A 13,001-nucleotide genomic window follows, 5' to 3' on the forward strand; every position below is an offset into this window, starting at 1 on the left:
GAGAATCCTGCATGAAGTGCTGTTTTTATTTTTAAGGCTTATAAAGACATAAAAATCAAGAGAAAGATACATTCACTGAATACCAAACCAATTGTGTCATGTTTTCCACACACATATGTGGTATTTATGATGTCGTTCACCACAAAACTGAAGCTACTGTTGCTCTCAAACATAATCTAATCATATCTTTCTCTTAAAAACAGTCTTGTTGTTAATAAGTGCATTGTTTATTATAAACTTGCATGCATTACATCAAACACATTAGGCAGACTTTTTTTTATAGTTTTAATACATGATTTCATGATTAACCAAAATGTCCCTTTATTTAATATGAAATGATGGGAAAGAAACCCTTTAACACAACTAACGAAAGATCTTCACATAACAAGTCAGCCTTCTATTCACAGCCATTTACAAAAATGGCATTTACAGTAATGAATAGCAATTGTTTTAAATGTAAAACACTTAAATGCACATGATGTATACAAAATAAAAAGGAAATCAAAGCTGTCATAGAATAATACATATGTATAAATTGTTAAAACTAAGAGGCTCCCCATATGTAAACATTGGTGTCAGGTCATCTGTGAGCTGAGGTCTCATCGAAGTGAACCAGTGCTGAGCTCATCGCACCACTTCTCATACGCTCGGAACAGAGCGCCTTCATTAGTGTCGTTGAAGATTTCTAAGAGAGGAACGAGGAAAGAATATTCACTTTTTCCAAATCATGTGACTTTAAACACTATACACAATATCTTAAAAATTCCCCTTGGGCGCTTTATTATCTTTTTTTTTTTTTTTTTTTCCTTTTTTTTTTTTTTTTTATCTCAAGTCATTAAAGGAGCCGTAGAACATCTTTTTAAAATATGTAATATAAGTTTAAGGTGTCCCCTGAATGTGTCTGTGAAGTTTCAGCTCAAAATACTCCATAGTTTTTAATTAATTTTTTTAACTGCCTATTTTGGGGCATCATTAAATATGAGCCGATTTAGGCTGCGGCCCCTTTAAATGCTCACGCTCCCCGCCCACGGAGCTTGTGCTTGCCTTAAACAGTGCATAAACAAAGTTCACACAGCTAATATAACCCTCAAAATGGATCTTTACAAAGTGTTCGTCATGCAACATGTCTAATCGTGTAAGTACGGTATTTATTTGGATGTTTACATTTGATTCTGAATGAGTTTGATGGTGCTCCGTGGCTAAAGCTAACATTACACACTGTTGGAGAGATTTATAAAGAATGAAGTTGTGTTTATGAATTATACAGACTGCAAGTGTTTAATAATGAAAATAGTGACGGCTCTTGTCTCTGTGAATACAGTAAGAAATTATGGTAACTTTAACCACATTTAACAGTACATTAGCAACATGCTAACGAAATATTTACAAAGACAATTTACAAATATCACTAAAAATATCATGTAATCATGGATCATGTCAGTTATTATCGCTCCATCTGCCATTTTTCGCTATTGTTCTTGTTTGCTTACCTAGTCTGATAATTCAGCTCTGCACATCCAGACGTTAATACTGGCTGCCCTTGTCTAATGCCTCGATCACGGGCTGGCATATGCAAATATTGGGGGCGTACACCCCAACTGTTACGTAACAGTCTGTGTTATGTTGTGATTCGCCTGTTCTTCGGAGGTCTTTTAAACAAATGAGATTTACATAAGAAGGAGGAAACAATGGAGTTTGAGACTCACTGTATGCCATTTCCAAGTACTGAACTCTTGTTATTCAACTATGCCGAGGTAAATTCAATTTTCAATTCGATGGCACCTTTAAGTTTTATATATATCCCTACATGAAACCAGTAGTGGCTCCTGGTCGTAAATGTAGGTAGGGCAGATTCAGCTGCTAGTTTATGATAAACATTTTATTAATTTTATTCTAATCGCTGAACATATGCAGACACACTTTTGGCCGAATTCTAATGTCCTTGCATTATTCAGCCTGAGGGTGGCGCTTTAATGATGATTGACAGACTTTAGTCCACACGACAAACTTTGCTATCTTAGAATTGCCTAAATGTAGGATTTATTGCCTCCGAATGTTGTTTTAGAATGTTGCAAGTTGTGTAGGAATTACAATGAGGGAAACAAAGTCATGTCTATTCTCAGAAAAACATAACACAAACACAACAGAGCTACTGTATAGAGGCTATTCACATTAGCACATTTAAACTAAATGATATAAACTTTCATTCATTTGCTAATCCACATAGGAAGAACAGACATGCCAACTAGAACTAACCTGAGGCCGTATTCACAAAACATTTTATCATGGTCTAAAGTGCATGGCACAGGTGCACTTAGGGTGTGTCCGAATCCTCTTTTGCTAGTTTAACCACAGAAAAAATGGTTGGCGCGCCTGGTCCAAAAGGGTTGTACCTAGTATCTTAATGAGTCATTGGAGTGTTTTGGGTGTAACGTGCAATAAACCAATCAGAGTCTCATCTCCCAATCCCTTTAAAGGCCAGTTGCACTTGTACCATGTCGGATTCGCTATTTACAAGGCGGAATTTGCAAGCGGAAAGACTGAACGCTTCTCCAGTCAAGAATCCTTTTCTTTCTTTCATTGACTTTAGACCAGGTTTTTGTTGGTCAATGGCGCAGTCGTTTTCAGTTGCCTCAAAATAGCAACACGCCAACAATGTGCCTGAACACATCTTGTTTTCCAACCAGCACGCTCATGGGTGAACAGATGGGCATGAGTGCATTTGCTATTTAAAAAACAAGGCGCTGGACGTGAAAATGATAACTGCGTCAGGCTGAAACTAGCAAAAAACACTTTTTTGCACCAGGTGTATGATAGGGCCCTGAGAGTTTCTCATAAATCGGCAAGTTACGAGCTACTTTTAGCCTTAAGATGATTTGTGAAATGGCCCCTGATCCAGACACATAGATCCTCACTTTACGACTTAAAATATCTTAGGAAATCCAAAAAAATATTTGTTGCAGAATGCTAAACACATGTACAATTCATTATTAATTTGGTGTATATATACTTTAGAGGTCTATGTTTGGATGAATATTTTGCCCTTACAGCCTCTACAGCAGTCTGGGTCATATTTTCTCAGTGTTTTAAGATTCTTCTCAGTGGTTTCAAGATTTTCAAGGATGAAGGGATTTCAAACAACCTGGCTATGCTGGCATCTACCAATGTGACTAATGAAGTTATGCCAAAATATTGTACCAAAATATTAGTCTATATGGCGGTGTGACGTTTGATACTAACAACAAAAAATATTGTTGATATTTTGATATTTAAAAAGTTGATAAGCAAGTTTATTCTAACCATTCACGATTATGGTTCATTGTGTTTTATGATTTGCATTTAGCATTATTTTTCAGACTCTTGACCAAGACTAGACTAGTCTGGCTATCACCAGACCAAGCTCAATTTAAAATTGAACATTGGTCTGGGGAGTTTGCTATTGTATTTCCTACTGCACAAGAGGCGTGATCAACGAGCATTAGTCACGCAATTGGATAGTCCTTCAACCAATCAGATCAACGATCCGGGTGACGTACTTTGCAGAGCGATGCGAAAACTCCAGACAGGTTTACCGTGTGTCTCAATCAGCTCCCTAGTTCAGTAAGTCAGGGAATCAGCCACATTCACTTGCATGATATACTGATTCACAACCTAGGGAACTAGGGAGCTGATTGAGATGCAGGGTTAGTTTGTATTGGTTTGTAGCATTGATCCGCGGTTTGCAGAAGCAGCAATGGCATAGAGCGATTTTTGCAGGTTGTGCAAAAAAACATGAAAGTGATCTGTATTTACACCCACTTGAGCAATTTGTTTGCTAACTAAAGAAGTCATTCAGCATCGTCAAGAGGTTAAAAGGCGACTCTGATACTGTTCTGGTTCAGTGTAAATGAACGCGGAATATAGCCGCCCTAAACTACGTCATTGTCATGACAACCAAAAAGAATTCCAGTCAGCTCAGGCGGCGCGAGATTCAAGAAGCAGGGAGACGAAACATATAGAGCAAATAATAAAAATATTGTCTACCATCAAGGGGCATTGAAGTAAAAGAGTCCTGTACTCACATCGTGAAGCAAACCACCAAAATAACAGCAGAGAATCTGTGTGTCATTAATCGCTGTTTGTAATCTTCCTATGAAGAGACTGTCGGATCAACGCTCTGCTACATTTCTCTCAGATAAGGTAAATGCTTAACACAATCGGCGTCACTGTGATTGTGCATTGTTATTTTGGAGAGACGGGTAGATCAGATAGAGTTTGAAAGCTGCTTGCCGTCGCTTCTCTATCGTCATCGTGTTATACCCGCCAATAGCGAGCAAGGTGGATAAGCTAGTCTGTGATTGGTTCCTGCAAAAGTGTAACAGCGCAGCAGAAATGAATGCACGGGTTTCCAGACTGAGTTGCCGAGAGAAATCAAATCGCCGGCAGATCAGTCTGGGTTTACCCAGACTAAGACTAGACTTTAAGCACGTTGAGATTCGAATATATTACCTGCTCTTCCGAGGCCTGTTGGTAAAGGCATTCTCACGAGCCCTCCAGAATGCTGTAATCTGTCACATAGAGATTTCTGCACCAAAGCAAAAGTGCAGTCTTGATGCCAAACCGGCAACTCCAGTCCCAGCATGCAGCAGATGATCCTGAACTTCTCCTCCTCTGTGAGCAACCCCATCTCACGCGCCACATACACCATGTACGCCATATCAATATTCACTGCTTCACCATGGAGTAGAGCTGGTAGGACTTTCTAAAACATGGAAAAGTATTTCACATGCAGTTATTGCTGCATTTTGCCCGAAACAACCCTGATGAGTTTATTCAAGTGTGCTATTACATTCGGTCTACTTTTTATGTATTTCTCAGAAATATACTTAAAATTTCACTTAAGTATACTTGACCTGTACTGGCAGAAAAGTCTAAGTATATTTGGCCTATACTTGTACTCAATATTTTGATCAAGATATACTTAAATGTATAATTAGGTATTCTTATTTATAATTACTTATTTACTAAAATTAAGTTTACTTGGCTTGTAGTTGTTACACTTTCGATTGAGTTGCCTATTAAATAGGCTAGTCCACCATCTACTTTACTCTTTCCCCGCCATCCACTGAATTTTCGAGAAGGGTATAGCTGCAGCCTGGAGATCTCCAAATGGGTTGGGAACTCCAAAAAAAGGTGGGAGCGTCAAAAGAGGGTGTGGCTTCCTCCCATTGACAGACAGTCACATGACACGCACTCGTGATTTTTTTACACCTAGCCAGTTCAGCGAAAACTCCGCCCTGCAGCCGATTCTTAAGATTTCATTGGTCATGTCAATCACAGTGCTCACTTTCTACACAATGCTACAACAAATGCTAACCCCCCAAAACCTACCCTACACCCTAACCTTAACCAATGAAAATGACTGCAGGGCAGGATTTGCGTTGAATAGCGTGCTAAAGAAAATGGCAGTTCAGGAGATAAGCAGTTAATAAGATCATACGATATGAAATCGCCAAGCCGGCCCGTCCGTAACTCCCAAACTGGACAATGGGACCTTTTTAGTTGCACCCAGCATCACTGCCCCCTCCTACCCTGCGAATCTCGAGCCTTGGGATGCCCCCGTCGCTTAGAACAAAGCGAGCTGGAATGGCTCGTGGGAGAGCTTGCAGGGTATTCCCGCTCATATCGTTGAGCGGAGGTTCAAACTCCGGTCCGAACTCCACTGGCAACGAGCTCCTCTCTCACAGAGCATATTTATTAATATAGGCATATTTATTTTTATAGCACATTTTATAACTTTTTATTTTAGATTAGAAAACAATGTTTAATTTTCAAATTCAAATTTCAAAGTCAATGACAATTGGCTGAAGCCAGAGCCAATAGCGAAAGTCTTTGAATGTGGACAGTCCGCCCACTTTTGGAGGTACTGCCCATGTTTGGAGTTAACCCAATTTTGGAGATCTCCGGTCTGCAGCTATACCTAATTTTACGGCTATACATGTTTTCACTGTTTTGTGGTAAGGGGCGCTATTATGCATCTTCTGAAATAGTATAGATTCAGAATCACCGGATCAAAACGCAAATGTAAAATAATGTGATCATCAAACCTTAAAGGGTTAGTTCACCCAAAAATGAAAATTCTGTCATTTATTACTTACCCTCATGCCGTTCCACACCCGTAAAACCTTCGTTAATCTTCGGAACACAAATTAAGATATTTTAGTTGAAATCCGATGGCTCCGTGAGGCCTCCATAGGGAGCAATGACACTTCCTCTCTCAAGATCCATAAAGGTACTAAAAACATATTTAAATCGGTTCATGTGAGTACAGTGGTTCAATATTAATATTATAAAGCAACGAGAATATTTTTGGAGTGCCAAAAAAAAAACGAAAAAAAAAAAACGACTTATTTAGTGATGGCCGATTTCAAAACACTGCTTCAGGAAGATTCGGAGCACAAATGAATCAGTGTATCGAATCTGCTGTTCGGAGCGCCAAAGTCACGTGATTTCAGCCGTTGGCACTTTGACACGCGATCTGAATCATGATTCAATACACTGATTTATTTGTGCTCCGAATCTTCCTGAAGCAGTGTTTTGAAATCGTCCATCACTATATAAGTCGTTATTTTCTTTTTTTTTGGCGCTCCAAAAATATTCTCATCGCTTTATAAAATTAAAATTGAACCACTGTACTCACGTGAACCGATTTAAATATGTTTTTAGTACCTTTATGGATCTTGAGAGAGGAAGTATCATTGCTCCCTATGGAGGCCTCATGGAGCCATCGGATTTCAACTAAAATATCTTAATTTGTGTTCTGAAGATTAACAAAGGTTTTACGGGTGTGGAACGGCATGAGGGTGAATAATAAATGACAGAATTTTCATTTTTGGGTGAACTAACCCTTGAAACAGCATATAAGTTCAAAACTGCCTAACGTTACCGAATGAAAATTAAACCCATCAAGAGGAAACGACTGTGAAGCTTTTGGGTGGTGATGGACTCGATCTACTCCACCTGATTTTGATCATCGCTCTGAATCCGATCCGGACCGTAGTCTTTGACAAAAATGTGATTTTCTCAGCTTTTTGTTTAAAGGTCCCGTTTTTCGTGGTTTTTTGAAGCTTTGATTGTGTTTATAGTGTGCAATATAACATGTGTTCATGTTTCGCGTGTAAAAAAACACAGTATTTTTCACATAATTTACTTATCTGTATACCGCTGTTTCCACTGTCATAAAAACGGGCTGATGACTTCCTTGTTCTATGAAGTCCCTCCTTCAGAAATACGTAACGAGTTCTGATTGTGCCAGCGGTTCCTGTGTTGTGATTCGACAGCAGCTTAGCGAACCTTGCCCGGAAAGGTCACGCCTCTTACCATAACGTGGAGATGCACGCGCTCAGTGTTATTGTAAACGTCTTTAATTTTACCCTATCAACCTGAGCTGGAATCAGACCCGGTGATTGGACTGCGGGATGAAAATAACAGTGTTTCGACGACATGGCGACAAACACACTCTACAAACGCAACTCTTGTGTATTCCTGTGGGCGGAGGTTAGTCAAAAAATTGTTTTAGTGACGTCATTAAAGAAGGAAGTAGAGGGATGTAGTCCAAACTGGCCGTTCGATGTAGGCGACTTCTGTTAAATAAAATATCTCACTTGGCATTGAACTTTGAGCTTTAAAATTTTACAGATTTTATTTATACTCTAACAACAACATTACACACTAACTAAAGTTTGAAACATGGGATCACGAAGAACGGGACCTTTAAAATGTTGCTTTTTAATGAAGCTTTTTCAAAAAACATTTTAATACCTAAATAGGAACATAGTAATATACTTAAAGTGCCAATATAATATATAAATAGTAAACTATAAGTATGATGTTATGTTCACTTCAAGAAAACTTACAAGTATACTTGCAGTAAAACTACCAAGCTAGTATTTTACTGAGAGTTTACTTGAAAGTGTACTTTCATAAACTAAAGAGTAAGTATTTGACTAATATCAGATTACCTGTAAGTTCACTTGTAGTACAGTTACAGAACAAATGAAAAACTTAGTTGGCCTACTAGGTTGGCCTAGTTGTAAACTAGTTGAGGACTCAAAGTTTACTACTGTAACACTTAAAACATACTTAAAAGTACTTTTATACACTAAAAAGTGGGGCAAAAAGTTTAGTCCCAAGTATACAGTATACTTACAAGTAGCCTATACTTCTAGTACATTGATAGTACTACATAAAGTATACTTAAAAATATACTTAAATATACTTAATAAAATGAACTTGAAGTATACTTATTCTTTTTAAGGGACAGTCTCAGGCATTTTAATGTGGAGAAACAGCATCCAAATCTGAGAACGGTTTTCAGACTGTCTACATTCCTACAATAATGTTTCTCACCCAAGAAAAGAATATTGAAAGCCTTAAGGCAAAACACATCAATCATACATGAAAGCCTTTAATTTATAGCCCCACCCAAACCTTTGAAAATAGCAGAAGAAGTGAAGATACCATCTCTAGTTCCGGGCTGATCAGGTGACCGAAGTCAACCAGTCTGTCAAGATCATCCTCCCACAGGTTTGGAGCTAATTCTTCCAACATGGTTTCTATAGCGACACGGGTGGAAACAGAGGCAGGGTCAATGTGATCGTCTTCTAGAACCATAGCGGACTGAAACTTGGAGTCTAACAGGAACTGTCCCTGCGTTTCCAGAAGTTCAAACAGCCCTCTGTGCTTCATGAGAGCCATCTACAACAATATAAATACAAATTAATTCAAATTTGTTTGACAAATACTATTGCTAGGACATATTTCTCAATACTTAGGTGTCTTTTTTTAAACTCTTCAGCTTGGCAGAGCAGTTTATTTCACATTAAAAAATGCATTAAAAGTACCAAAACACTTCATACATCTCTCAAACCAAGTCATTCTTCCATAACACTAAGGTTGTCACCCAACAAACACGCTTTCTCACTAAAGAAAAAATTCCTTTCTGTTGAAAGTACCTTGTTGATGCTTTTACACTTTTAAATGTCCTTTTAATGTTCAATGGTTAAAGGGTGAGTCGAATAATGTCATCTCATTGTGCCCAGTTATACAAAAACGTATTACTGCGTTCACAGAGCGAGCCTTTCGCTGATTGTTTAAAGCTTAACAGAAGTTACACCGATCGCGCAAAGCGTCATGGGGCAGGTGGATAGATGGTAATGAGATAGTCACAGACTAAAACTTGTGTAGGAGTTCATCCTCTACATTTAATTGTTTTGGTAGTTTTTCATTTTTTAGATTTAGTATATATTTCAATATGGTATTACTGCAGAAAATCGCTGTATTATGTTAGGTTTTGAACTTAAATTTAACAGTTTTGGAAAAAAGTAGCCTACGTAAAGCCTGAGGGTTGGTGGGGGTTGTGTCTGTGAGAAAACAATTCATGTAATTTGATAGTCGTCATTAAATGCATTTTGTGAGGAAAAAAATTAAGGTTTGAAAAAGTGATCTTAGTATTGAGAAATTGGTCCAAGCGATTGTAAAAACTGTAATAATATGCTAAAAAAGAAGAAAACGTTTTAATGTACCTTCAGCATTTCTGCAAGACCATTAGATATGTGTCTACGAGGAATTGTCTGTATAAACGACCTGTCCAAGAATGCAGCAACGGGTGGGATGTAGGCGCCTAGCTTATTTTTGCAGTTTGCAAAATTCACGCCGGTCTTTGCTCCGACACTAGCATCGATATAGGACAAAAGGGTGGTGGGAACACGGATGTATGGAGTGCGCCTTCTGTAGAGGGATGCTGCGAGACCCACGATATCCAAGCAGACCCCACCTCCGATGGCAATGATGGGCTCCGTGCGCCGGTCGATACCAAACTGGTGGACTTCCTCCAGGATCTTCAAAGCCATTTCCATGGACTTGTTCTCCTCCGTTGTGGGCAGGGGCAGGATCCGGTACAGGACGCGTCTGGCCTCGAGGTAGTCGGTGACCTGGGAACCATAGAGATTGTACACTACCTCATCCATGACTATGAAGCGTTTTAAGGGCTTGGTGCTGGACCGTACGGCCTCAAGCTGCTCAGTGTCTCTGATGTGGCCCAAAAGCAGAGTGTCATTGCTGGGGTCAAGAAGGTTTTTGGTCTGAGTAACTGTATATGTGAAGGTGATGGGGGTGACCACTGTCCAGGTGGTGCCACTAGAGGAGGTGCTTTCGTAACTGCAACATATAAAGCTCATAACTCATTTTGTAGCTTGTTTTTGATTTAAAAAAAAAGATGGCAAATTGAATATTACGAAAAAGATAAGTGGTGCTACCTTACTGCATAAGGTATTTCTGTTCTCAAACAAATAAAAATATACAATACTTACTACTGTAAAAATACTTGTAAAAAGTTAATTTAACCCTTCCATTGTCTTCAGGTCAAGAATATACTACATCCATTTAAGTATTATATCCAGTTTTGACTACAATAGTCAAGAATATCTAAACTAATAACTATTTTTACATTCAAATCTTCAAATGTTACCCATATTCATATAACATGTTATGGCATTTTACCCTTGCCCTTTCTGCATGTTGTGCAGATTTCTCTAAATCTATCTATTTGTCTGAAAAATGTTTTATATTTTATAATATATTTCAAATATTTAAGTGATATTTAGGAGTTTTCTCTTAAACACTGTCTAGCAACATAAACCACTACAGCAATTTTTTGTAATTCTCTCACAACCGGCTTTGCATAAGTGGATGGTTGCAATTGATATTCAAACTGAGCTCGTATTTGACTCCTCCTGTTTTACTGGAAAGCAAGTGTGGAGTAAAGAGAAAAATGTATGAACTAAAATTGTAGCTCTATTCGTCTGTCCATTTACTAATAGCAAAACGATACAGGAGTTGTTATAAAATACTAGCCTACATAAAATGCTATGAAATGCCAAAAGTTATCACAATTAACAAAAAAAATAACATTCATTTTTACTCCAGTTGTGTTAATTCATCGATATTACATGATTTATTTGTTGTAAATATATTAATGTTTTTAATATATAAAATAATAATAACAGTCTAATAAAAAAAAAAAAACATTATCCTTACCTGCACTATCCTTACAAACATTACCTGCTGTAACCTAAAAATGAATCAATGTATTCTTTTATGTTTTCTAAGTGGGTCAAAAAACTGACCACAGGTGGGTGCAGTTTCTCAGGACAATAGGAGTTATTTGGACGTGATGAAATTCTGACCCTAATGTAAGTTGATTCAGCCTTTGACTTGGATGAAACTAGTTAATTTATAAGGTTCCACATTAAGCACACCTGACAGCCTTTTTAGAAATAAAATAATATACGTGTTTCTGTAAATGTTCGGAATACTTATTGATTTATACGCACATTTTAGCAGCTGAAACTCGTCCTTTCATTCCTTGCTTCACATTTTTCCTTGCTTTGCGTTTCCACGTCCCCTTCACCTGCACCAGGCTGAATACGGTTTCCTTCTGTTTGTTGAAGTTTTCCATCGTCGAGTTCTCCAAGGACGGGTGACAGGGAACAGCTGACTGCTGAATTTCAGGTGTATTAACTGTTAAAGGTTCCTCAGAGCTCTCCATATTTGAAGCGCCGATATATAATGTCATGAGGTGCATCAGCAGGAATCAAGGAGGAGCTTGCGAGGAAAACTTATGAAAGATTCTCCCTCTCCAAAACCGTGATGTCTTGCTGATTTTGAACTTACACAACTCACCTTCGCTATATGAACAGTTATATGATGAAGACCCCACGTGCAGCAAACGCCCCGAAGCGGGTGGATTATGAAAGCTGGCGACACGTTATGTGAGCGCTTAATGGGCAGTTATGTAAATTGCATTTTCATGCTGCATTAGATAATAGTTTTTTAAAATATATAGGCTATCCTATATGTCTCACAAAAAAATGAATTATGCCTCTTTTTTTGTGTGTGTGTGTGTGTGTGTGTGTGTGTGTAATGATTTGCACAAAAAAAGTCATGGGGAACCAATGTGTAACTGTATTCATGGATTCCGAGGACTGTCAGTATCAGTGTTTAAAGAAGGCGATGACTCTTATTTGATGATACACTCGAACATGATACCTACAGTATGATAACGTGTATATGTCATTGCGTCATATGCACTGATAACAATAATGCTTTACACATCCTCTTTTTATCCCAGTTATTAGACAGTTTTCTCTCACACACAAACAAATAATAAAAATTATTAATGATCTTAAATGCAACTAAAACAATAATAAAGTAAGGATAGTCAGGAAAAGACCCCGTTAAAGTCATGGCATAAAGTTAAGCTGGTTTAACAGGTTTCACTCTGTTTGATAAGTATACGTGCACACCTGCAGACCAATCTTGACCTTTGCAAGCTCTTTTCCAAAATATCAAGTTACCCATCATCATGCACTTTGGAATTACTGTAGCCTACTTGTTTGCTCTTGATGGGGGTAGAGTAGCCTAACTTTTTTTTTTTTTTTTTTTTTTAAAGTGGATATAGTTTGTTATGCTGTTGGCAAATTCCATTAAGATCATGCAGTTTTATTTAGACTGCAAAAAAACAAAACAAAAAAAAAAGATCAACAAGTCATTACAACATTTGCTTTTTACATTACTTTAACTCATCAAAATAAGTTAAGCATTTTTTTATGTTGCAAGATTCACCAATTTATTTTAAGTTAATTATAATTAAAGTTGAAATGACTTATACAACCCAGTTGATTACTTAAAAATTTAAGGCAGCATTTTTTTTCAGTCATTTAAAAAAAATAATTTGACGAACTTTGCACGCCCCATGTGAAGTTATCCAACATACTTTGGAATACTTTCATGTTTACTCTTTGTGCTTTATTTTATTTTATTTTTGACTAAGGGTAATTTCTTAATATTTTAGATGACAAATACTCTCTTGAAGGGGCATGAGAAAGAATTTTTCACCTAATACTGATATCATTATCATAGTTGAGTCTATTTTGAGTATGTGGGTCACATGACTTGGTTCA

General features: G+C 37.6%; 1 protein-coding gene across 1 annotated transcript; it reads right to left on the bottom strand.

Moving 5' to 3' along the window:
- Window positions 1-20: 20 nt before the first annotated feature.
- On the bottom strand, window positions 21-12,456 carry eevs (2-epi-5-epi-valiolone synthase). Its single transcript, XM_048198828.1, has 5 exons — window positions 11,373-12,456; window positions 9,564-10,197; window positions 8,500-8,736; window positions 4,489-4,741; window positions 21-685 (listed from the first exon to the last, which is right to left on the bottom strand). The coding sequence occupies exons 1-5, from the start codon at window positions 11,621-11,623 to the stop codon at window positions 600-602; spliced, it is 1,461 nt and encodes a 486-aa protein (XP_048054785.1). The 5' UTR covers window positions 11,624-12,456; the 3' UTR covers window positions 21-599.
- Between the last annotated feature and the right edge of the window lie 545 nt (window positions 12,457-13,001).

This window comes from Megalobrama amblycephala, linkage group LG8, assembly GCF_018812025.1.
Source record: "Megalobrama amblycephala isolate DHTTF-2021 linkage group LG8, ASM1881202v1, whole genome shotgun sequence".
Taxonomy (NCBI): Eukaryota; Metazoa; Chordata; class Actinopteri; order Cypriniformes; family Xenocyprididae; genus Megalobrama; species Megalobrama amblycephala.